Source organism: Lotus japonicus, chromosome 6 (genome assembly GCF_012489685.1).
Source record: "Lotus japonicus ecotype B-129 chromosome 6, LjGifu_v1.2".
NCBI lineage: Eukaryota > Viridiplantae > Streptophyta > Magnoliopsida > Fabales > Fabaceae > Lotus > Lotus japonicus.
In genome coordinates this window covers 32,509,952-32,535,817 of record NC_080046.1, presented here as the reverse complement: position 1 = coordinate 32,535,817, position 25,866 = coordinate 32,509,952, and the positions used below count along the sequence as shown (strand labels likewise).

The following is a 25,866-nucleotide window of genomic DNA, read 5'->3' as shown; positions in this document are numbered from 1 at the left end:
CTGTCAAGATAGAGATATTGGTTAAATCATAAACATAAGTATTCTAAAATGTCATATGAATTAATTCCAATAGAGCATGATCAGTGCATATGAGTACCCTTTAAATAGTATAAGGGGAATCTAGTCCATACCTATATAGCAATTGAAATTCAATGTCGATCAACCTCCATTGTTCTCTGAGCTCTGTATTGAACTGCCTGATAAAACAGCTCAGAATTTCTCCTTCATGCTGCATGAAGATAACAGCAGTGTTAGATAAATATGGATTTAGGATTATCACTAATTGGATTGAAAAAAATTGCATTATAAACTTACCTTCCATTCGTAGCTGAGTATAGGAACCCAATACTTGAAATTCATCCATGGGTAATCTTCATTCTCATGCATGGCTGATAAACAGATTGGATGAACAAACAGGAATCAGTGAAGGATATATAGGACAGAGGACAGGATAATTTGTGGTTACATTTTATAATAAATGTCTTACCTTGACATCAAACTTCACTCCTTAATATAAGGGGTCATTATGTTTTTTTAATTAATTTCTGAATAAAGTCAAAGAAACATAACAGCCAAGACACTGATTATGCAAACAGTATTTATGGTACTTGATTAAATCATAACCATTGATTTTCTTTAATCATGATCATCATAGACTTTTACTTACCAATCCATCCCTAATTGTAGTGAAGAGCCAGTAAGACATTAAGTTATAAGAGAAACATAACAGTCAAATCACTGATTAATAGAATCAGTTTTTGAAATTGCAAAAGGCATATTTGGAAGCATTGTTATCATAATATGGAAGTTTCACACATTGAATGATTTTTGCCAATTGATTTACTGATACTGTTTAGACATATCACCATGGTTGAAATAGCTACACTGTAATGTAGAAAATATCTTAACTGATAAGTTGGTGGTGCTGTATGATGTTCAGAACAGTAAGAATATCTGCTCATTATATATTTATCATGTTAAACATGAAAGATGTACATGATAATTTTGGTTTTTAATTATCCCTCTAGGAAACTTGAGACTCTTAACATGAAAGACTCTTAATTATCAAACATGTTACTCACCTGCATTCTTTATCAATAGCCCAAAAGCAACTTGCTGCAATTTTTGATATCACTTAAGGCATAATGGTGAAAATAAAATTTGGGGGAATCCTCAAGCTTATGTCTGGTGTCAAGATAGAGAGATTGGTTAAATCATAAACATAAATATGGCTGAAATAGTATAAGGGGAATCTAGTCCATAACTATATAGCAATTGAAATTCAAAGTGTAGTGTGGACTGGCAATTGAAGTACAAAACAGAGCACATAAAACTTATCATCTGCAAAGCCAAGGAAAAAAAGGAACAAAATCTCGAAAGGAAGAAACGTAGTATATGATTCATACAGAATTACAGTAAGAGAATGCACGGGTCATATCTTGCAAAGCCAAGGAAAAAAAAAAAGGAACAAAATCTCCCTGAAATAACAAAACAGATATGAAACAAAGTCTGAGGTTGTGAGGAATTTACTAACTAAGAGAATCAGGATTTGATATAAACATCAAAGCTCTTACCTTGATGGAGGATATAATGTAGAGCATCTGCCTGAATCTGATTTAGGGTTTCTACAAAACATCAGGTATTGTATCTGATGTAGAGAATCGGCCTGCAAACCACAAATTTATCAAAATCAAAATACAGGCACTAAAAATACATCAATTAAGCCCAGAATACCTGCGGTGTCGCCGTCGTGGCGTTGAGAGGAATGAAGCCGGGAGGGGCGATTTACACAGAGTCGAAGTCATCAATTCTATGCCACCCATAAACATCTCAGTTACACAGATTCGAAACAGGAACCGAGAGGGGAAGAGAGATGCGATTCAAGGGGAATTGGAAGGGGCCATGAGAGATTCGATTGAAGGGGAAGAGAGGAAGGGAGCGATGAGAGAAAAATATCTGATTCGAAACAGGAACCGAAAGGGGAAGAGAGATGCGATTGAAGGGGAATTTGAAGGGCTATGAAATGGGAGTTGGGTTTGGGGCCCCCCCTATGGGGCTCCCCGCCCCACTTAAAGTGGGGAAATTACTGGAACGCCCCCCTTTAATAGAATACGGAAGACACATTTCCGTATTGAATACGGAAGTTTAATATCCGTATTATATTAGTATGTAAACCGGCAAGGGTTTATTCAAACCCATTTCAAACCCATTTCCGTATTTTGCCAAGCTCTTCTCCCCTCTTCAACCTTCGATCTCTGTCGCTCCCCTTGCTTGAACCGTGTACTTGAAAGGTTCCATCATCTCCATCAAAGCTCTTCACAACCCCATTCTCAGAATTGAAACCTAGAGGTAAGGATTTTTGGATTTTCCCCATTTAACTTGAAATTATGTTAATCATTGAACCCTAGGGTAGTCGATTGTTGCTTGTGTAGAGGTATTGTTGGCTGAAATGTCTTGAATGTGGTTTGGGTTTAGGGCCGATAGCTCATTGTCGTTAATGGCGTTTCTGGGTAAATACGGATCACAGGTTTCCGTATTGAATATGGAAAATGGTTTTCCGTATTCAGTATGGAACATGGTTTTCCGTATTGAATACGGAAAAACGTTTTCCGTATTCATCTCAGAACCAAACCCAACACTTATAATTGATTCTGGGTTCAGAATCAATTATAGAAGGTTTCCAAAGCATTTGTGAGTAGTTTCTAGATGCCATAATTGATTATTAGGAAAATAAAAGTTGATCCAAGCATGCATAATCCACAGAAGATCCGATTATCATCTATGTACTTATAAAATTCTAGGAATTTTCCATTTGCTTGCATCATGTTTCTGTCTATGGCTGAAATGGTATATATAGTGAATGTTTGCTCTGAATATATAGTGAGAATGAAGAACAGAAAGAGGTCTCATGCTTCTAGTGAGGATGTCGGGGCTACTGAGGATAGACACCGGCGGTTACATGCTTCTAGCCGGCGCGGCGATCATGCTGCAACCTCTCAGGCGGTGGAGGCTTCAGCTCCAGTTGTTTCTCCGCCGTCTCCCATGATTGAGGTTCCTCTGGTTGATTATCCGCCGTCTCCCACGGTTGAGATACCTACAGTTGTTTCTCCGCCCTCTCCCATGGTTGAGTCATCAGGCGAGGAGTCCTCAGGCGAGGAGTCCTCAGGCGAGGAGTCCTCAGGCGAGGAGTCTTCCGGCGAGGAGTCATCAGGCGAGGCCTCATCCGGCATGGGAGGATCTGACGAGGATAGTATTCCTCCGCCTACTGTTGATGCTGATGTCCTGCCGCCAGAGCAGGGGGAGCAGGGGGCACAGGGTGGCGAGGAGGACCTGATCCAGAGGTTGCCGCCGTTTCCGGGGGGGCCTGTTGAGCTATCGCTCCTCACCCATTATGCTGATCACAAGGCTCCCTGGGCGTGGCATGCACTCCTACGCACAGACGAGCGGTATGTGGACCGTCGACAGTTGAAGGTGGCCACAGCTGGGGGGAAGGTTTGGAACCTTGCTTGTGATGGTGATTCAGACAGTCACAGGCGGGTTCGAGAGTTGATTGAGCAGACGGGTCTTCATCAGCTACCATATTGCAGCTACCCGGTGACAGATGCAGGCCTTATTTTGGCCCTTGTGGAGCGATGGCATGAGGAGACTAGTAGCTTCCACATGCCGTTCGGGGAGATGACTATCACCTTGGACGACGTGTCGGCTCTTCTCCATCTCCCCATGGGGTCGAGGTTCTATACGCCTGGGAGGGGGGAGAGGGACGAGTGTGCAGCGCTCTGTGCTCAGTTGATGGGAGGATCTGTTGGTATTTATGAGGCTGAGTTTGATACGAATAGGTCCCAGACTATTCGCTTTGGGGTCTTGCAGACCCGGTATGAGGCTGCGTTGGCGGGTATGTCTTAATTATTATTGTATTGTCTTTGTATCTATTATTATTGTATTGTTATAAACTATTAACTTAATTCACTTCATTGTAGAGCACCGATATGAGGACGCTGCACGGATTTGGCTGGTGAACCAGCTAGGCGCCACGCTCTTTGCTAGCAAGAGCGGAGGCTACCATACGACCGTCTACTGGATAGGGATGTTGGAGGATCTTGGTCGAGTGTGCGAGTACGCGTGGGGCGCGATTGCGCTCGCTACGCTATACGACCAGCTTAGTCGAGCGTCCAGGAGGGGGACGGCCCAGATGGGAGGTTTTACCTCGCTCCTGCTAGGATGGGTCTACGAGTACCTTTCTGACCGCGTCATTATCCGTAGGGTGGTATTTTCTCATTCGCCTTAAGAGTGCGCTTGGACCTTATCTTAACCGCAGGAGTACAAAGTGAACTGCTTTCAGGACAATAGATCGCTTGAAGCTTCCTCCTTACCATACTCTGCCCTCCAGTATCCAAAGAACTGAAATAATGTGTCAATGCCTCAACTTCTGGTTGCATATCTCCATGGTTCATGCCGCAAATATGGTTGCTGGTAGTATCTGCAACAGGTTCAGGTACATGCTCCCAACTCAGTCTCTTCCAGAATGGATGAATTGACTCATATGGAATTCTTTCATAACCTGCAAGTTCACAAAAGTGTCACTTTCAATAACAAATAGAATTAATTGACAAGAGAGTGGTTGACCGGTGACCTGCAAGTTCACAACCGCAAGGTAGTCCATGAGTCTCTCTCAACAAGCAATCGCATCTGCCGTAGGACTTCATTCTTATATGTTCATCGTCGATGAGCTGCAGGCATTTGTTTGACACAAATCCTCTAATATTTGTGTAAAATGGGAACATGAAAATGTGATCAATTCTGTGAATACTGCGCTCAAACGATGCTAATATTTCAGTATGTCGATTACATGTCAAACTATGCGACGCATCCCATGAAGTGGCCAGGTCACCCTTGCAATCCCGTAACATCTTCTTCAAACTGGCATGTGCACCCTCAGCCCTGCAAACAACAAATAGATATCTTATTAACAACAATCTATCAAATGAACAAACAACGCATAAATTAAGCTCATGTAATTTTTTTACCTGTTACTTGTTGTTGTTCCAAAGTGCATCACATGATTTGTCCATGCCTTGGCGAATTTCTCCTTGTGAACCAACCATGTAGTAGAACAATAGGAGGTAAAGTTGCTGTATTTTGCCTTGCACATATTAAACAATTGCATCCATTTCACTTCAAATTCTTCAACTGTTGCAGCATCCACCACCTATGCCCACTTCATCATAACCAACTCAGCAAAATCATCTGTGCCAACATAGAGTTTGAACTTTGCCAAAACACACTTGTTGATGTGCCACAAGCATAATAAATGTGTAGTGTTAGGAAGGCTTTGCTTAGCAGCACTCAATAAGGCAAGATCCCTGTCAGTAACAATCACCTTAGGCAACATGGCTTGATCAGCTAATAGAGACTTCATACACTCCAGTGCCCAAACGTAGTCATCTGTGCCCTCATTAACAATGTAGCAAAAGGCTATGGAGTATGTCTTATCTGTGGAAGTCAGTCCAACAATCTCAAGCAAGGGAATTGCATATTTGTTTGTCTTGTATGTGCAATCCATAATCACTACATATGGAAATGTGTTGAACAGTTTGATAGCATTTGGATGAGCCCAAAATACATCCCTAATGACTTCCGATCCAGGCTCATGTCTTTCAAAGTGGACATACTTGTCACCGTCCAACTTCTTCAACAAGTGTTGCATTTCTGTCAATCCCCCGCGGAGGGATTTTCTTAACCTCTTGCAAACACCATAAATCTGAGATATGGTAGTCAAGTTTGAAGGATTGTTTTCCTTCAAAGTCAACAACATCTTTCTCGGTGGAACCCAACTCCTTGTCATTTTTCCCACTTGCTCCTTCTCTCCGGGTTTTAGACGACCAACAAAATTGTGCCCAAGTAGTGACCTAGCTGGTTCATGGTTGTGTATACCTTCCATCACCTTTAGCCGCCAATCTCTATCTATGCCATTTTTCCTAGGTCGTCCTTTTAGTCTAAAAGGACAACCTGTCTTTTGTGATCTCGTCCCTTCAACAAGGTCAGGGTCTCTATAAGGAACATATTTACCATGCTTCTCGCACCCCAACATGACATAAGCTTTTCTGCTTCCATTCCCACCATAATCTGACTTTGTGATCAACGTAACATATCCATTTTCAATCGCAATTCCATGAACCCAATTGATAAGATCATCACGGGTAGGGAAAATCTGTTATAATAATAAGAATTGATTACAAGGGTGATCAAGACATAATAAGAATTGATATATTACACTCTCAAAACAATGCAAAAATATGTTCAAAGAATACCTGATCAGTTGCAAATAAATGCGAGACATCTATACTTATACACGGGGGCACAAATGCTGGTGGTGGCACCTCTGTAGTGGCCTCTTCAGGTTGACCATTGTGAAATCCAGCTTCAATCAATTGTGACTCACCAAAGAAAAATGAATCTGTCATCCCTGGAAGAGAATACGGAAAGTTACATTCCATACTCAATACGGAAATATACTTTCCATACCGAATACGGATTGTTACTTTCCATACTGAATACGGAAAGTACCTTTCCATATTCAATACGGAAGATAACAATCCGTATTATATCACGACTCAGAATTCAAAAACCCATCCTTCTAACTACTTAAACTACTTAATCTAACTACTTAAACTACTTAATCTAACTACTTCCACTACTTAATCCTACAAAATAACAACAAATAAACACATAGACTTACCTCTACTACAACACTTGTTGTAGTGGTGGAGAGCTTGGGAAATGAAGGAGTGGATGGTGGTGGAGAGCTTGGGAATGAAAGTGAGGTAGGAGAGGGTGAGAGAGAGGGTGGTCTGGAGGCATTGAGGAGGTTCAGGGGGGCTGGTGAGGGGTTGGTGAAAGTTGGTGAGGGAGGAGTAATGGTGGAAAAAGGGGGAATCCTGTCAGAGTTAAATACGGAAAATACCTTTCCGTATTCATCAAAATATAATACGGAAAGTACCTTTCCGTATTCAGTTAAATTGAATACGGAAAGTACCTTTCCGTAGGGCACTTTTGGGTTTAAAAAAAAAAGGTGGGGCGCGCAGCCCCATAGGGGAGGCCCCAAACCCAACTCCCCTATGAAATGCGATTAATACAGATCGGAAGAGATGAGCTTGAAGGTTGAAACGGCAGAGGATGTAAACGCGTTTAGAATGAAGGTTGAAACGGCAAAGGATGTAAAACGCGTTTAGAATCAATGTGATTAAGGAGAGATGAGTGAAGGATAAGGAGAAAGGTGTAGGATAATAAGAATGAAGGATTGAGTGCCATGTAGGATTTTTTCTGATATTAACCAATCAGTAGATGCCAAGTAAGCGATGACTGTGCTGAGATCTTTTCCTAAATGTATATACTATGGATATAAAGTCCATCCACCAAAGTGGGCCACATTGTTATTTAATTTCCACATGTTTTCATTTCATTGGTTGTTACTATTGAATTTCCAAATATCCTAACCTTATTGGTCCACATTAGTTAGTTTTCATTGGTCCAAATTAATGAGTCAATAAACCAATAAATAAATCATTAAATTAAATATATGGAATTTTTTTACCAGAAATTAAATATCCATTCAAATTTGAGTTTCAAATTTTGAATTATATTTAATGCGTGTGCCAACCTGTTCATGGCACAAGTGTAAACGGCAATAACTGTGGAAATAAATAAGGAATGTTTGGATATAAATAAGGAATGTTTGGATAATAGCTGATAAATAAATAAGGATTGGTACAAAATTTGAATCATCCAAATATGATTATACGAAGACATAATGGCACATGAATAACATGAAATAAAATTGTCTATATACCAACCTGTTACTGTTTTGTTTTTTTTTCCACGCGTTTTAATTTTAACCGGTTTATGATTTGTTTTGCAATTAACCCTGACTTTTCTCATCTCTTTCACAGTTTCACTCTCCCAAATAGAAATCCTCGACCAGTAATTGTATTTTCAAATTTCAAACCCATAAAATTAGTCCCAAATTCTGAGTCAGTTTTTTCAATCACTCACTGCATAAAACCCCATTTCCTTTTCACTCTCCCAAATCCTCGAAGCCTTTTCACTCTTCCAGTTTCAAAAATCAGTTATTTCTACAATGGATTCTGTAAAGCGAGATTCCAGGATCGCAAAGGATTCATGAGGTTGGCAACCGGCACTTCTCAATTCATTTCATGTTCGTATTTTTATTTTGATTGTGTTTCATCACCGTGTATTTGTCCCTAATTGTGCCTTTTCTGGGTTCTGTTTTGTATTGGCCAATTCAGCTTTTGAAGAGAGTGTGTGAATCTCACCTTGACATATTACCATATCATGATAAGCCTTTCTTTGGGTCTAAGCTTAATCTGGTGAGTAGTTCTATTTATTTATTTTTATCATGTTTCATTTCGTTGAGTTCATTTTGAAAGGTACTCATTAACTACATTCTCATTCTGTGTTTTTATCTGTGACATTTTCTTATTCACACACAATGAGCTTCTTCTTATTCTCAATTCAAATTTCTTTTCTTTAGTATTTTGGAAGTTATTGAAAGCTGACTTAATCCGTGGAAAATCCAAAGGTGTTCATGAGATTGTATTTGGTGTTTGAAATTTTCCTTTCTCTTTGATGATTGTATTTGGTGGCTGAAAAAACCATACATTAACTGGAAAAGACAAATGAAAATGATTATTAGTGGTATATCCTAAGTAGAGATGGTTTCATATTATATTTCTCTAGCATAATTATCGGTGGGTTGTTATGCCATTAATTTCTTTTTTATTGGAAATAGATGAAGTCCCTGTATACCCTTTGGGACAACAACTGAATTGTACAATAAAAAACTTCTATTCTTATGAATTCAAGTGCAATGTGCTTGCAGACACTCTGGTATTGGTGAAACCACTGAGAAAAGGCATTATCAGTTGCTTGAAATGGTTAGATTTGGTGCTGAAATGGTTTGAAGTTCCAAGGACAGTATAATCACTAATGAGTACATTGAGCGAATTATTAATAAGGGTATGTCAAAACCTCATTGACTTCAAGCCCAACCAACCGAAATTCCATATTGCTCGACTCATAAAATGCTTTACTTTTCACGAGGAAGCAACTTTCAAGACCTAAAGTGCTTTATTTTTAAATGTTCGAAAATGAGAAGCAATCAAAATGGTACAACTCCTTTTTTCCCCAGTCAAAACTGTTTGTTTTGCATACTTGTGAAACTTATCTCTGTCATAACGTCTCACCTGAATTCTCTCTTTCTTTCTTTCTTTTGTAGTGTGTTTTGTGTTTTGAGAGGAATAAGTCTCAACTTGAAGCAAATAAGGTTTTATCTAAGTTACATGACTTAAATTAAACAAGTGGCGTGACTGTAAAGCAAATAAGGTTCTGTTAAAGGATAATCATTGGTGAGTACATTGACAGAATTATTTCTATTGGAGGGAAAGCAAATAGGCTGAGCTTAATGCTAAGATGAAGAAATTTACTGAAGATGCTATCAAATTTAGGATTGATGTCAGTATATAAATTTGAATATAAAGTCTGGTTTTGCAAATTATAGCTTGATTGATATTGTTGTGGTGTTTTGAAACCGCATTTGTTTCTTTTCTTTTCTTTTTTGGCTCTGTTGGGGCCTAGGGTCACTTCCACATTGTTGAGGTGTTATTCTATAATTTTATTTTGGGTATATCTTCTATTCTCTGCTCTCCTTTCCCTGATATATTTATGAAGTTATTATAAAATGTTTTCTTTTGTTCCATGGAAGTAAGTACTTTTATTATGCTCCTGGAGCATTATTATGATCATTTAACAAGTTCTATTTCTACAGTTTCAAATTTAGATATTAAGGTTTATTTGAGGGTGTCTTGGCTCACAAACATTTTTAACAGGTTCATCCAATAAAATTGCTTCCCTCAGAACCATCAAGAGATGCTCCGGATGCTTCTCTCCACCATGTCAGGACTGCATGGATCGCAATACTCTACCAACAATCTTCCTTGCTAAGCCACCATAAGCTATGCCACTAATTAAAACATGTTATCTATTAAATGAGCTGACTACTATAAAATGTTAATTGTTATTTAACTTTACTTACTAAATCAGTTTTGCATCTCCCCTTAAATCAATAATGTAACTTACATACCTCCTTTTGAGGTGGAAGATATGGAATGAGGAGAGATAAAAATTTTAACAATCCATTTTAAGCTATAAAAATTTATTATTATAAAGCATTCGAAGTCATTTAATACTTATATAGGAAAAATGATTTAATCAGATGTGACCGTCTAATCAAATATTTTTAATTCATAATTTTAAATATGTACTTACAATTTATGTGATTCAATAATTTTACTTTATCTATAAAAATTAAACCTTAATTGAGGTAAATCTTAATAATATATAAGGGTCATCCACCAAAGTGGGTCATATTGCAACCTAAATGCCTCATGTTTTTCTCCTATTGATTGTTACAATGATTTTCCAAATGTAAGTTTTTGATTGGTCCATATTGATGATTTTTCATTGGTCCATATTAATGACTCAATAAATTAAAAAAATTAAAAATTAAATCATTGACTCAAAAGAGATTAAATCAAAAGATTAATTACACAATCAATAGGTTAAATCAAAAGATTCCTTTAATCCTTCAAATTTGAAATTTAAGTTGTTTGAATTGATCAGCATGAATTTCAAAAAAAATTGATCAACATGGAAACAACATTAGATTTTAAATTTCTATCAAAAAAACATTAGATTCTTAAATATTCGTACTTTTTCAAAATAGATTTTCTTTTTTTTTTCTCAGAATAATGTTTATACCTTCCAGAAAATAATTTAATCTCAACATCCGGAAAAAGTGAAATGAGTCTATAGAAAGAACTAGGAAACGCCCTAAAAATGCATACCATAATAACTGAAACTCATACTACTCAAAAGTGTGTTTAATAACACATACGAAAATCGCATGGCCTTTTGGCAAATAATAAAATTAGACCAAAGTCTTTCAATCAGCAAATTACTTGGTTACTCTATAAGCCTTGACGCTTTTTAGTAGCTCTTTAGCATTGCTGTCCTTTTCAATGTGTTCCCTTACCCAAAATGGCTATAGACTTTAATAATCCAATAGTGAAATATGTTTTCCATGAATTTGAAGGTAAAAATTTCTCACAGGAGAAATATTGTATATGAAAATATTTTATGTTAAAATTAATACGAAAAAATTTTAAATTAATTTTAGTGCTTTTTCATAATTCTTATAAGTTTCAGGAGTAAACATATATAATAAATATAGTTTATTGAACTATGTTTAAATTACAAGATTGTTTAAATAAAAATTACAGAATTAAAAGCTCTCAAGGGATGAGACATACATTAAAATATTTTCATGTTAAATAGCAAAATACATATATAGTCTTTATTTATTTATGGTAAATATGCAAATTACGACCCCAAGGTTTGGCTCCCATGCGATTTAGACCTTAACCTTTTTAAAGGTGTATTTATCACCCTAAACTTACTAAAATGTGCAAACTAACCCTTCTGTTGATTTTTCTTTTAAGTTTTAATAGACTTTATCACATGACATCTTCTTTCCTAAAGTACCCCTCTAAGTTATTCATCCTCACCCTCATTTCATATTTTTTTAATAAAATAAATAAAAAACTATTTGAGTATTATATTATATAAAAATATTTTTAAATTCTGAAGTTGAAATTTTCTTTTGTATAATTATGTGCAATCACGGCGGAAAAAAAATAAAAAACTCTTATTATGTATAGGAAAATCCAATTTCACATCTTATTCAACACATGTATTTATTTAGTTTTATAAACAATAATATATTGTGCATGTTTATTTATTTTATTGCTCACAGAAATAATTTTAAATTTTAAAATGTGTTTTACTAAAAAAATTGGAATGTTTTAAATGCTAGAATTAGGGGAGAGGGAGAATAATTTGAAGGGTATTTTAGGGGTAAAACATGTAAAGTGATAAAGAATATTAAAAGTTAAAAGAAAAGTTAACAGAAGGGTTGTTTTGCACAGTTTAGTAAGTTTGGGAGATAAATGCACCTATTAAAAGGTTAGGGTCTAATTAAGTCACACATGAGACAAACATCAGGATGGTAGTTTGCATTTTTCCCTTTATTTATTCTTAAATTGCAAATTTAAAAGTTCCTGCAGGAAGAACATATTATTTACTTGAAAATAGTTTCACGTAAAAGTTAATAGAAAATTAAATTTAAATAATTTCACTACCTCTACAGTAAAATTTCATGTTAAAAGTTTATTATTCTACATATAATCTACTATCTTTGTTATACAAATTACAAATGTATGTATTTCACGGGGAGAAAGGAGTGAGAAATCTAAAAATACTTCAAATCCGGAGTATTCATTATGTCGCTTAAAAGGAAAAGTGTAATTACTTTTCTTGCAAAGACCACCTGATTTGTTGTTTAATCTAATGACTGGAGTCGATCCAAGGTCGAAACACTTAAAAGAAAATATAAGAACATACAACAGTGCATTCTTTTGCAAAGTCATGAAATTGTCTAAGAACATGCGGCTAACCGCAACTGAGGCGACTGATGAAGCAAAATAAATCAAAGAGTTTGCAGATTGGATTCTTAAAATTGAAAATGACGATTATCCTTATTCTGGAGCAGGAGAGTATGATGTTCAAATCTTGCCAGATCTACTTATCCCTATTAGTCCTAACCCATTAATGGAACTGATTAAATATACATATCCTGACCTTCCACACAATGAAAGACCCGCAATTCTTTAAAGATAGAGAAATATTGGCCCGTACACCGGATGTTGTTGAAATGATAAACATTTACATGTCTGGCATGATAGCTGCACCAGAACATGAATATCTCAGCTCCGACTCTGCCTTGCGATCTGATGAGGATTCTAAAATCTGTGTTGAGTGGTTTACCACAGAATTTTTGAACAACACTAAAAGTTCAGAAATGCTAACCACAAACTATTATTGAAAGTTGGTACTCCAATCATGCTTTTGATAAATATAGACCAAGCAACATGTTTATGCAATGGAACTAACTTAATTGTGGATGAACTTGGTGGACGTTTTATTGGTGCAATTGTTATAACGAGAACAAATGCTAATGACAAATTGCACATTTCAATAATGGACTTGGTTCCTTCTAATTCCAAATTTCCAATTAAATTCAAAAGAAGGCAATTTCCAATTGTAATATGCTTTGCGATAACCATAAACAAAAGCCAAGGACAAACACTATCTCAGGTAGGGTTCTTCCTTCTGAGACCCGTCTTCACTCATGGTCAGTTATATGTAGCTCTATCTAGAGTACGCTCAAGAAAGGACCTTAAACTTTGTATACTGGATGAGTCGGACAAACAACAGACCAGTACTGTAAATGTAGTGTTTAAGGAAGTTTTTGAAAATGTTTGATGTATACAACACAATTTCATTCATTTATTCCATTTTCCTCTTCATATATTATTACATTGTTGACTTATTTATAATTTAAAAATTACATATATATGAAAACTAATTTATTTATTATAAAATTCAAAAATAAAATTCCGTGCAATGCACGGGTTATCGCACTAGTATATATATAGATGTTATCCAGTTTCAAAAATAATATTTTGAAAAAATCACGTTATAAACAATCTCTAAAGGTTTTTTTTGAACTAATCTCTAAAGTTGTTTAAAAGAAAAGAATGTCTAAAGTTAAAAAGAGCTTATAAAAAAAATCTAAAAAGTATTTTAAATTTAAAATAACCGTAAAAGAAATTAAAGAAAAGAGAAGGAATCAGAATGGTAGAATAAAATTAAAAGAAAATGAATTCAAATCTTCTGGAATTATAAAAGGTTGTTTTAGGGTTTTGGGATATTAATTGGAGGCTGCCTAGTTTTTTTGTTTCGATGGTTTGTGAGGCTGGCTAGTGATAGAATCAAAGAGGAGGATTAAATAGGAAGGTTTAATTTTCAGGAGGGAGATAAGGAAAGGGAACGAATTAATGAGGGTGAGAGGAATAAAAAAATGAGATAGTGTGAGAGAGAAGAGGAGACAAAAAAGAGACGTGAAGGGAAAGAATTAGAGGAGAGAATTAAGGAATCAATATATTGGAGAGAGAAAGGGTAGGATGCGAATTTCCACCTAGAAAAGAGGAAGAATTAACACAATCAGAGGAAAGTATTAAAGAGGAGAGAGGGAGGAGAAAAATAATAATGAAGATAGTGGGGGAAGAGGGAGAAGGAATAATGGTTGAATAAATTTGAATATAATAATACAAAGAGGACAAGTGGTAAGCTATGGTTCAAAGTTAGGGGAATAAAATATTACAAAATATTATGGAGTTGAGGTTTTAGGAAATGACAAAGTTACTGCTTTAATATATATATATATATATTCTATAACTGAACACTCTCTATTCAGTTAGGACAGCTTGCTGGACAAGCTTCAGGTTTTCCTATATATAGCCAAGAGTTATCTTGTATTCATTTCATCAAATCAATATATAAATTCTGTGACAGTCTAGATTCTCTCATAGGGTTTTCAATAAGGATAAAACTTAGATCAAGTTCCTTAAATCTATTTCATCAAGTTTACCAATCATGTGATGACACATGTGTAACTATTTCTAAAAATAAATGTCATTTATTAAGAATTTGTCAAAATTTGAAAAATTACACATAAACTTGATGAATGGAGGAACTTGATCTAAGTTTTATCCTTTCAATAAATAACCTATTGCCCCCTCACCGGCAAAAAAGAAATAAAACAATCCCCCTTTCCCCTCTTGCAGTCTTGTTCACCATAGTGACATAGTCCATATAAAACATATATTTTAAATAAGGTAATTTGAATTATAAATTTTCCATCATAGGGTTTTCAATAAGGATAAAACTTAGATCAAGTTCCTTAAATCTATTTCATCAAGTTTACCAATCATGTGATGACACATGTGTAACTATTTCTAAAAATAAATGTCATTTATTAAGAATTTGTCAAAATTTGAAAAATTACACATAAACTTGATGAATGGAGGAACTTGATCTAAGTTTTATCCTTTCAATAAATAACCTATTGCCCCCTCACCAGCAAAAAAGAAATAAAACAATCCCCCTTTCCCCTCTTGCAGTCTTGTTCACCATAGTGACATAGTCCATATAAAACATATATTTTAAATAAGGTAATTTGAATTATAAATTTTCCTAAAACACTCATTTTATTTGTCAGAGTTAGTTTTACTGTTTGTGACCTTCATATAAAACACTCACATTGTATCATTTCACTCTTAGAAAGAATAAATAGAAATACATTTCTCATACTCTTCTCTTCCGCTGAATTCATTCTCAACACTGTCTAAATTGATCCCAATATCCATTCTATCTGCCTAATCCACATCTTAAATAGTTATAATTTCACACTTCATTCTAACTTTTAAGGTATCAGCGGATTCATGGCCCTATTTTTCACTGCACTTTCTAGTCCAAACACTGCCATCACCTCATCATAGAGAAATGAATTCCATATTTAGATGCAAATATACTTTTATGACTCAACTAATTACCTAGCCAGCAGAATACACGAGCCACTATGAGTCTTCTGTATGAAGAGACATCCTCATAGGGTTTATTGAATGAACATCAGGAAAGTTCTATGGTACCAAGCAATGAAGAAAACAAGCTCACATAAGTTACAAACTCTGAAGTGATTCCTAGCAGGGTTGATACAAGTTGTGGACAGCTCAGCAATTCTGTTATAACAAATTTGACAGCTAAGCAAGCCAACTCAGCAAGAGGCAGTTATGGCTAACTGATTTGGAAATAGAATAGGGTGTAGTAGAGTAACAGAATAGTTATGGTGTACTCTATTATAGCTAGTATAAATAAGTACTGTACATTGTAAATCCACATACTTTCAATCTTGTTCAATACGATTCTTCTTCTTCAATTCTATTTGCTCTGCAAATTTCTGAAAAATCAAACTAGTGATGAAGTTAAGTAATTTGCAAGAAATAAAGTACACAGCTCATTAACAGTACACAAAAAAAACGGCAACCAAGCAAGGGAGGAATGAGATCTACAAGTAACATGCCATCATAAAAACTACCATCTCAGGTTGAAGGAATACCCTAAAAACAAACACAAGGACTGGAAGTTGTTTTTGAATTCATATATGAACTGTGAAACAGTCAATGATGTTTCTCCGTGGACCCATTATGAATATGAAGCATGAAAAAAAACACGCTCTTTTACCTAAGTCTCAAACAACGAGATGGAATCAACCTAACGGAAATAGATGGATACTTGAGGTATGTCAATGTCATTATCATCATCATCCTCACATGCCACAACAACATCCAAGTGACGACGGTATGGAGGAATTTCCAACTTGGCTACTTCCCTTGCAAGATCTGCTACTTTTTTGTCAATTCGCTCTTTGTGCCTGGGGAACATGCTATTATAGAGCATGCAATTTCCACATGAAATGCTATAAGCATGTAAGCCTTTCGCTTTCAGCCACTCCAGAAGTTCCTTAAGGGTAGGATTGCCTTCCAGAATCCACCTGTCCCAAACTGTCCAGCTCATATCTTTATGCTTGATAACCTTCGGCGGAACTGGCTCAGCCATTGAAAAGAGAGGCAGTGCTAAGTTAGCAAATGTGTTCCTGTAGTCTTCAACTTTGTGGCCCCCATCCACAGCTTTGTAGAGCTCCAGGCAGACAAGGCCAGTGGCCATGGCGGTTGAGGTTGCAATTGCAGGAATGATCCGTCCAGCTATGAACTTGGCTTTAAGCTTGTCAACCTCAGGAATGCTGTAATTCCGTGCTCTCATATTGGCAAGCCCAGCAATCACATCCATATGGTAATTTGTGTCATCATCCTGCAGTTTTATAAGAGAAGCAATTCCTTAGTGGGCAATAATCAGAATAAATGTAGAGAAGGCATAAAACGAACAATTCAAATTCCACCAATTCAAATTTTCAAGCGAAACAACATATATAGGACATATAATGAACAGGATTACAGGAAAATTTAATCAGAAGGGCATGGCTGAAAGGAGCATAGCAAAATTCAGTTAGAAGAAATGTGTAATGGAAAGAAGACCTTCTCAAACTGAATCGGTTTCATTCTGAACTTCGGTGGCAGTTTTGTCCGGCACCTCTCTAAAGTGACAATTAGATCATTAATAACAGCTGCATCATCTATAGAAGCTGTGGAAAGACTGGTGGCCTTCTCATCTGTCTCTATTTTCACACCTTTCTTAGGCTGAAAGTCAGGTACTATCACCTTATCAACTGCTTCAGCCATTTTCCTAGGGTTCTTAACCCAGTCAGGAATCAGGATGCCAAATGTTTCAGCCCGTAAAATAGAAGCTGCCATCACAAAATTTAGATGACCCGAATCAGAAGACGAGAAATGCAGTGGTTGAGGGAATCTTTTTGGTGCAGACCAGAAAGGAGCTCCAGTACTGGTTGCAGAATCTTCAGGGAAAGTATATATCAACTGCTTTACTCGATTAGCAAAATAATCTTCGAACCTGTGGAAAAAAAGTGTATGAATGAAACAGAAATACAAACACACTCCCACAACATTATTAAAACAAAAGAAACAAGCATTTGTTATCAAGGGGACATACTTTAACCGGGCCCAAGTGATACAGTCTTCAAAAGTTTCACACTTTTCGCTGTCCAGGCACTCAATAACACGCTCCAAGTTATCCCTTGCTTGAGCATCACCAGCATTCCTCGCTGTATTAGTAAATTCACTTGGGTTAGACAAATATGTATTCACTTCAGCTGGAGTTTTCTCAAGCAACCCCTCAAACTCTGATCGCGCCCATGTCAAGCAATGGTCAATATTGTGGGGAAATGAGTGCACAGTACACATCGGAGCCTGTTTCTCTGGAGGATCTCTTGACGCACCATAGTTTTCTGTCAGGTGGGGAATGACCATCTGGGTATTGCATTTGGCTCCAAGAGTTCCAGACTCAAGAAGAGGCTTTTGGAAATACAAGCATCTCTGATCAACATATAGTCTTGCATTCACATTGTCTAGTGCATTGATCACAACACTCAAATTTTCCCAGAAGCTATCATGAAATACATTTTCAGTTTCAGGGCTAACGCGATTTTGTAGAGCTTCAATATTAAATCGAGAATTTATAGATGCAGCAGCTGAAGCAGCAACTGTGGACTTGGCCTGTCCAATATTCCAATCACGGAAGAGGAACTGCCTACTTAGGTTACTCTTCTCTATCACATCATCATCAGTAACTGTGAGCTTCCCCTGACTTCCACAAGAAACTCCCATAAGAGCAAGATTTTTTAAAAATTCACATCCCAACGCACCAGATCCAACAACAAACACTTGAGAGTCCTCTAACTTCTTTTGTAACTTCTTTCCAAAAACTGAAATCTGTGCATCATAACGACAATTTACTGGTCTGAAATCATCAGGTCCCAGTGGTTCTGAAGGAAGTGATTCCACAGAATCGAAGTAGAAAAACTACAGAGGAAGAAATGTTAAAAAATAAATAAATGCCAAAAACAAGAACTATTGTAGGCTTGAAAATGATGCTTCATTAAAGAGGCAAAAATCAAAACATGATGAAATTGCAGAGCAACTGAACATAGTGTACCAATAGGACAAAAGGGGATGGAGTAGTTGGGTAGGAGCAGCTAGTTAGAGGAGATATAGAGAGGGGGATGTAAGGACGAGGATCATTACAATTTGTTAGTTTTAAAAACCAGAGCAGTGGCTCAGTTGTAAGGAGAAATCCTCGGAGGAGAATTATCTCCTATTTTCAGTTTTGAGTCGAATGGTTCATTTCTTTCATTTGTTTCTATCAATTCCTTATCTCTAACCCTTAGTTCCTAACAAATTGGTCCAACATGCAAGATTTGCACATTAGTAAGATGGATAATTTGACATTGAAGAAAGTAAAGGGAACTGCAGTCTCTTTAATTGGTTCTAGCAGTTCTGAGATCAAGAAGAGTTTTTATGTACATAACTAGCTGCAGTTAAAGTTTCTAAATAAGCAAGAAATCAATCTCGAGTGAGTATGCATGAAAACACAACCATCACTACGGTGTGCATCATCACATTCAAACATGAACGGAGGCTTTTTGGATTTGGGCAATGACAAGTCATGTTCTTTGGCATAAACAGGCTTAGTTTCAATGGAAGTGGTCCATGGGGTTGGATACCACAAACACAAGAAACAAATTCAGAATTAGATTGGCAATTAGAGAAGATAATGGTCAAAAAAGGTGTTACACAGAACAAACTTGCTTAATTCAATAGGCAAAGAATAACAGTAAAATGAGGTTAAAAAAATCAAAGATTAATTCAAGCAACAAACTGAACACATAACATCAAACAGCTAACCACTGTAGAGGGAAAGTAATCTTGTCAAAAGGTATTTAATCTAGGCGTGGTTTCACTCTCAAAATACAAAATATTATAACATACAAGAGCATGTGAAGCACTTAATAAATATACTTACTTGAAAAAGTGGATGAAACTTTCCAGAGCATGCTTTGACAACCTCTTGTCCAACAATTCCACCAAACATTGCAGCCATAGGGTTCAATACTGCCCTAGCACCAAAGGAAAAGTGTCGCAAAAGCTTTGGATTTATATCTTCTAATTTCCCATCGCCTGAGTTGTCATTAATGTTACTGGCAATGGATATAAGCTTCTGAGCATCATCTTCCACTCCAGCAACAGGAAAACGACCTAACTCAGAAATGAACTTATCCAAAGCCTGGAATGCAAAGTGAAGGAGAGGTGGGCGATCAAACTTGGAAAAATCACTCAGAAGAAAGTCGCCTGGATCACTGAGTGCTTCCCTGAGTGGCTTAAAGTTCAATACCTTTGGTTGTTTGACCTGTGTAACAATGCCACCTTTCTCATAGATACCATAATTTGTGGTGTCTTCTTCAAGAGTAAATGAATATGCTCTGGCATTCTTAATCTTCCTTGGCTTTCCATCACTCAATTCTTTCATACCATGAACTTCAGAGAATACAACAAAATCTCCATCCTGAAACTCAAGCCTCTCATCATCAACACAGGATACTAGAGCAGGGTTGTCGTTGCTGATAGATGCAATTATGCCAGTATGAGGGTCCTCTCCATCAACATCAACAACAGTGAACTCAGGTCCAAAATCACAGAACACAGAGCCAAAAAGGCCTCTAACTTCAGCTTTAATAAAAGAGATAGGAGGTTGATGAATGTGGCAGTAATCATTGAACTCGCAGGCTTTCTCAAGACTGATATCAGTAAAAACAACAGCCTAAAAAATAATAAATGAATAACATAAATATATATATATATATCCAAGTAAACTACATCCAAATTGATTAATGGTTGATTGGTTGGAACTAGAAAAAAGAAAAACAGCACATTAAATTACACCATTATTCAACAAGCATGAATATTCTAAGTGTTTACACTACTTCAGAATCACACAAGTCACAACAGGGACTTTTATTTAAAGAGGCACGAAATACATTATGCAGCAATGTATATGTTGATTGTTTGCTAGGAACAAAATCTCTAACAATAACCACAAATAGAAGTGAACTTATTTGCAGCAGCTACGCTGCCACATCAAAACCTAAGGATATATGAACATAATCATATTCAGAATTAGTTAAAGGGTAGTGTATATGTTGATTGTTTGCTAGGAACAAATTCGCTCACAATAACCACAAATAGAAGTGAACTTATTTGCAGCAGCTACGCTGCCACATCAAACCTAAGGATATATGAACATAATCATATTCAGAATTAGTTAAAGGGTAGTGTATATGTTGATTGTTAGCTAGGAACAAATTCGCTCACAATAACCACAAATAGAAGTGAAATTATTTGCAGCAGCTACACTGTCATTTAAAAACCTACGGATATATGAACATAATCATATTCAGAATTAGTTAAAGTGTAATGTTCTGTTACGATTAAGATGTGATGCGAATAGTGAGCAGTGACTTACTACAAAAGCATGACATAGCACCCAAAAAACATTAAATGGAATATGACATAAAAATGATATAAAATAGGAAAAGTAAAAAGCAGGAGAGGTACTTGGAAATTAGAAAGTTGCTCCTTTGTTAGAGCAGTGGTCAAGCTCAGTACAACCACTGCAGTGTTGAGTTCCTGCAACTTACTGACAGAAGCCACTGCCCTGTTCTTACCAATGTCATCCTCTGTAAACACAAAATTGCTAGAAAGATCCCATAACTCTACAGTCCCCTCATCATGCAAGGTCACAGATTTTACTCCAGCAAGAATGAGATTCTTCGCTGCAGGCAGTAAACATTATTAGATTTCAAAAGCATAATTAAATATTAGAGTCAGAACCTGCACTATTTGAAGCTGAACCTAAACATGACAAACAATGAATTAAAAAAAGTTACCAAAGCTAGGAATGAGATATACTTCGCTGCATGTAGTAAAAATTACTAGAATACAGAAACATGATCAAATAATTACAGAGTCAGTGTTACTTGAAGCTTGAACCTGAATATCAGAACTATTAAATAGTAAAACAAGTCACGAAACCAAAAGAATGCTTCAACTTGCATGTATAATCTTTTAATTGATTAGTCTAAATTGAAAAGGCTGAGATAACAAGGCAACAAAATACAGCAATAGTGAATTATCACAGTAGTGTATGGGGATATAACTGCGTTAGTTCACAATATGAATTTCATAAGATTGAATTTGAGAAGCCGGCAACTATTTTCATCAAAAAATATATCATAGACAAGAAATAGCAAGATTACAATTGTTAATGCCGAAATCACCAAAACCTACTAGTATCAAATTCCATGGGTCAAATAGTCTAAATTGAACAAGGCTGAGATAACAAGGCTTCCCAAACAAAATACAACAATAATGAATTATCACAGTAGTGCATGGGAGATATAACTGTGTCAGTTCAAGATATGAATTTCATAAAATTAAATTTGAGAAGCCGGCAACTATTTTCATCAAAAAATATATCATAGACAAGAAATAGCAAGATTACGATTGTTAATGACGAAATCACCAAAACCTACTAGCGTCAAATTACATGGATCGAATAGTCTAAATTGTACAAGGCTGAGATAACAAGTCCTCCTGAACGAAATACAACAATAATGAATTACCACAGTAGTGCATGGGAGATATAACTGCTTAAGTTCACAATGCAAAGTTTGTAAGATTAGATTTGAGAAGCCAGTACCCATTTCCATCAAAAAAATAAATTCATCATAGACAAAAAATAGCAAGATTACAATTGTAAATGACGAAATCACCAAAACCTACTACCATCAGTTCCATGGACCAAACCAATTTCTTCTACTAGAAGTGGAAATGAGTCATAACACAATTGACAAAGTTTTACCAAGAATCATCACACATCCAAAAGGTGCACAAAGATCATAGAGGAATTCAGGAAATCTAATCTAATATCCATCAAGACCAAAGACTACAGTGAACACAATCAAGAAGCAGATGCATGATCAAAGGCTAAGGGCTATACCTATCTCGACACCAAGACCTTGCATCCCTGAGATGAGCACGCTGGAGCCGAAGAGCCTGCGCATGGTCTCGCGACCATACACGGCAAGCTGCCGGCTATGCAAATCCTCATCAATGTCCGGCGGATTGGAATCGCCCAAAGTCATGTCGCTGCTGTCGTTCCTGTTGGTTCCGTCGGTGCTGCTGTTGAAGCTCACAGTAGAGTCTCCGGCAGTTCCGGTAGCGGCGGCGGCGGCAATCCGATACTTCTTGGGGAAACTCTTGTCGTCAGTCTCAGCTTCTACAACCTCTCCGTCACAGGGTCTCTTTCTAGGAAGCATATAGTGCAGTAAGCTGCTGAACACGCCACGGAACCGCATCGTTAGCACAAGAACAAAGAAACGAAAACAAAAAACATCAAAATCAACACAAACGATGAAACAAGATAATGATCTACAAGAAACCCTAACCCTAACTACAAAGCATGGTGAGATTCCTACATGACAGAGAGAAGCAAGGTACGTACCGATTGGAACTTGGAGGAGAAGGAAGGGAAGGACGATGGATTGCGTTTGGAAGCAAAGAATCGGAGAGAAAATGAGAGAGAAAGTGTGTTTGCTCGGAAATGAGAGTGTGATTCTGTTTCTCTGGTTTTTAAGGGTGAAATGAGAAAGAGAGGAGGGGCATTTATGGGTTTGCATATATGAGAGTGGATTCTACTATTCTAGGGTTTGGGAATATGGAGGGATAGAAAGGACAGGTTCTACTACTTCCATTTCTCTCCTATTCTCAGAGAGAGAGAGAGAGGACGAAAAAGTTTGACTGATAAGGTCAGAAAGAACAGAGAAGGGCGTGACACGTCGTCGTTTCGCCTTGTGGTGGCGTCTAACAACAATGCGTTTGGGCTCTCTACTGCATCATCGCTTTTTGTTTTTAGTGCGCCAGTACTAGTAGTGATAGAATTTGCTTGAGTAAAGCATATTTACATGTGATTTAAGATGCATTTAAGTTAAAAAAAATAAGATGCACTTAATATCCTTTCAAATAAAAAGATACAATTTTTTTAAGAGAAAGTTATTCCAAGACAAATTAGCCCTGAGTTGTTTGCAAATTAAACATGGCACTGTCATTGTTTGGGACTTAGGTTTCAAACAGATTATCTATGAAAACAATTCATTGGATATTATTCGTTTAGTGGAAGATCCCGTGTTGGTGTCTCATGTGGCTTTGTTATCGAATAAGATAAGATTGTTTCCATCGCTCTTCACCCTTCGCATATCTCTTTCATTCATGTTTGTAGGGAAGCCAACTATTTTGCGAATTGGCAACCGGCTCTATATTTACGCATGCAGTGTGATCTTTGGACTTGGTCGGTTCCCCACGTGGTTTAGCCCCGCTTCTTGCTTCTAACAAGAGGTGTTGTGTTGGCAGCATTGTCTTTTATTTCACTTTCACAACAACAAAAAAGCCTATGAAGTGGTTTAGTCTCCGATTTTTTTGGTTACAAGATTAAAAGTAACAAACTAAAAACAGAAACTAGCTAACAGCATCCAGATACAAGGATGCATAAATGAAAGAAGGGGGTTGCCTCCATATTTGTGTCCGAGCACCTGACATACTAGCCTGTTACGCCAAACAATTCGCTGTATTATTCCTCTCACGCTGAGCATGTAAGAATTGAACTCGCAAGAACCTGGGTACCATATCACGGATACGCTGGAGGACATCCCTAGCCCAGAAGGTTCTGAAATCATCATTGCTTTGAAAGGCAGCAACCACATTCAAACAATCAGAAAAGCAAACGATATTATGATATCCCAAATCAAGCACATGTTGCCACCCGAGTTCCACAGTCAACGCTTCCGCCATGAAAGCACTGTCATTGCCCATGCTGTTGGAAACCCCTGAAATCCACTCACCATCCTTATCTTTGACCACCGTCGCACATCCCATACAAACAAGCGCCAGGTTCCCACTACCATCCACTACTATCACCATGGTCATCCTGCCATCAGTGATACTCGTGCCTAAGCTGTCATAAAGGGGAGAGAAATAAAGAGATGAAGGTTGAAGGTACCGGGTCTAAACTATCACATCATGATGCATAAACCGTAACACATGGTTCAACTGTCAGCCGCTCTCGCCAAAAGCTCGATGGTTACGTCTCAGATTTTTTAAAATGTTATAAAGAGTGTAAAATAATTCTTCTATCAATATTTTTGTTAATTATTCATGTTCAATTGTTAAGCTACACATGTCTGTCATGGCTTCTCCCATTCTTTTCTCTTTATTTTTTTTCATGCATTTTTTTATTAGATAATATATATATTATATTGAAAATTTGAAAATTTTATTATTTATTAATATTATGAGTAATGTTGGGTAATATTATATATATATATATATATATATATATTATATTGAAAATTTGATAATTTTATTATTTAATATGATATATAGACCAAAATTCCAAACTCGAGTCGCGCATGTTTGGCTAGCGATAGCTCCCTAGGGATAAGGAGGTGGTTCCAATTCAAGAGTAATTATCGCATGGGCTCTTTCACCTACAAGATGCAAAACTCAGATCCTCTCTCACTACGTGTCTTGCGCGACGAAACAAAAGATAGATTTAATATGGTTCAATTATTTGTTTTCGAAAACAAAAAACTGTGGGTAAACATCAGGTTATTTGCAAGAAATCAGGCCACTTGGGTATTCTTTCATTTCTTGCCTCCACGATTCATAACAAAAGAGAATTCCTAAAGATTACTTGTAATTTCTCTCAGTTTTTATACAGTTTTTTTTTTCATATTAAACAATTTTTTCTTTTATTTGTTATTAAAATTAAGGGTCTCTCTAATATGCACCACTTTTAGAGTGGTGCAATTTTACACCACTTACTTTGACCAGTTATACCAGGTCAACACATTATTTTTTTTTTAAAAAGTATCATTAAAAATTTGTTATATATTAAATTTCTTTAAAAAAATATGTGTTGACCTATTATAGCAGGTTAAAAAAAGAGGTGTAAAATTGTACCACTCTAAAAGTGGTGCATATTAGAGGTCACCTAAAATTAATTATAGAATTAGTTTTTGTTCCGGGAAGGAACATTGTGAGATAGGGTAGTCCCTAGAGGGTAAAGAGATTGCACTATAGAGAGAGGTTAGAGAGAGAGAGAGTGTCACTGAATTTCACTTGTATTATTGAGAAATAAATCAAAAGTCCTTTACAATTGGTAACCATCTCTTATTTATAGGGCGGGTGTGGGCCCCCGCATACTAGCCTATTCTAGGGGTCGGCTGGGCCGCGCATACATGCCTAAGTT

General features: G+C 36.6%; 3 protein-coding genes and 2 long non-coding RNA genes across 11 annotated transcripts; 2 read left to right on the top strand and 3 right to left on the bottom strand.

Moving 5' to 3' along the window:
• Window positions 1–824: 824 nt before the first annotated feature.
• Window positions 825–2,118, bottom strand: LOC130726688 (uncharacterized). The gene is made up of 3 exons (XR_009014942.1): window positions 1,735–2,118; window positions 1,575–1,666; window positions 825–1,185 (listed from the first exon to the last, which is right to left on the bottom strand). It is a non-coding gene; the product is annotated as an uncharacterized LOC130726688 (long non-coding RNA).
• A 16-nt stretch (window positions 2,119–2,134) lies between these two features.
• Window positions 2,135–4,285, top strand: LOC130726685 (serine/threonine-protein phosphatase 7 long form homolog). Of its 2 annotated transcripts, XM_057577984.1 has the most exons (3): window positions 2,135–2,349; window positions 2,882–3,892; window positions 3,978–4,285. In XM_057577984.1, the coding sequence occupies exons 2-3, from the start codon at window positions 2,887–2,889 to the stop codon at window positions 4,283–4,285; spliced, it is 1,314 nt and encodes a 437-aa protein (XP_057433967.1). In that variant the 5' UTR covers window positions 2,135–2,349; window positions 2,882–2,886. The 2 variants fall into 2 exon arrangements, with proteins under 2 accessions (XP_057433967.1, XP_057433966.1); XM_057577983.1 differs by lacking the exon at window positions 2,135–2,349 and having other exon boundaries at window positions 2,425–3,892.
• Window positions 4,286–4,431: 146 nt separating this feature from the next.
• LOC130726687 (protein FAR1-RELATED SEQUENCE 5-like) lies at window positions 4,432–7,103 on the bottom strand. Of its 2 annotated transcripts, XM_057577986.1 has the most exons (5): window positions 6,737–7,103; window positions 6,309–6,463; window positions 5,025–6,208; window positions 4,631–4,938; window positions 4,432–4,558 (listed from the first exon to the last, which is right to left on the bottom strand). In XM_057577986.1, exons 2-3 carry the CDS (start codon window positions 6,459–6,461, stop codon window positions 5,207–5,209), a joined length of 1,155 nt encoding a protein of 384 aa, XP_057433969.1. In that variant the 5' UTR covers window positions 6,462–6,463; window positions 6,737–7,103; the 3' UTR covers window positions 4,432–4,558; window positions 4,631–4,938; window positions 5,025–5,206. The 2 variants fall into 2 exon arrangements, with proteins under 2 accessions (XP_057433969.1, XP_057433968.1); XM_057577985.1 differs by having other exon boundaries at window positions 6,309–7,103.
• Window positions 7,104–7,928: 825 nt separating this feature from the next.
• On the top strand, window positions 7,929–10,220 carry LOC130724104 (uncharacterized). The gene is made up of 3 exons (XR_009014433.1): window positions 7,929–8,180; window positions 8,304–8,384; window positions 9,903–10,220. It is a non-coding gene; the product is annotated as an uncharacterized LOC130724104 (long non-coding RNA).
• A 5,880-nt stretch (window positions 10,221–16,100) lies between these two features.
• On the bottom strand, window positions 16,101–23,349 carry LOC130726085 (ubiquitin-activating enzyme E1 1-like). Of its 5 annotated transcripts, none has more exons than XM_057577306.1 (6): window positions 23,065–23,349; window positions 22,561–22,895; window positions 21,117–21,334; window positions 19,528–20,322; window positions 17,127–18,527; window positions 16,101–16,902 (listed from the first exon to the last, which is right to left on the bottom strand). In XM_057577306.1, the coding sequence occupies exons 2-6, from the start codon at window positions 22,877–22,879 to the stop codon at window positions 16,306–16,308; spliced, it is 3,330 nt and encodes a 1,109-aa protein (XP_057433289.1). In that variant the 5' UTR covers window positions 22,880–22,895; window positions 23,065–23,349; the 3' UTR covers window positions 16,101–16,305. The 5 variants fall into 5 exon arrangements, with proteins under 5 accessions (XP_057433289.1, XP_057433290.1, XP_057433291.1 ...); XM_057577307.1 differs by having other exon boundaries at window positions 22,561–22,892; XM_057577308.1 differs by lacking the exon at window positions 23,065–23,349 and having other exon boundaries at window positions 17,127–17,559; window positions 17,659–18,527; window positions 22,561–22,933.
• Window positions 23,350–25,866: the final 2,517 nt, after the last annotated feature.

Coding starts and splice junctions, on each gene's coding strand:
- LOC130726685 (XM_057577983.1), top strand. CDS start 2,824: ATGTTTCTGTCTATGGCTGAAATGGTATATATAGTGAATGTTTGCTCT. Junction 3,893..3,977: donor GTATGAGGCTGCGTTGGCGG/GTATGTCTTAAT, acceptor ACTTCATTGTAG/AGCACCGATATGAGGACGCT.
- LOC130726687 (XM_057577985.1), bottom strand. CDS start 6,572: ATGGAAAGGTACTTTCCGTATTCAGTATGGAAAGTAACAATCCGTATT. Junction 6,209..6,308: donor ATTTATTTGCAACTGATCAG/GTATTCTTTGAA, acceptor TTATTATAACAG/ATTTTCCCTACCCGTGATGA.
- LOC130726085 (XM_057577305.1), bottom strand. CDS start 22,918: ATGCGGTTCCGTGGCGTGTTCAGCAGCTTACTGCACTATATGCTTCCT. Junction 20,323..21,116: donor AGCAACTTTCTAATTTCCAA/GTACCTCTCCTG, acceptor ATTATTTTTTAG/GCTGTTGTTTTTACTGATAT. Junction 16,903..17,126: donor AACCGATTCAGTTTGAGAAG/GTCTTCTTTCCA, acceptor ATAAAACTGCAG/GATGATGACACAAATTACCA.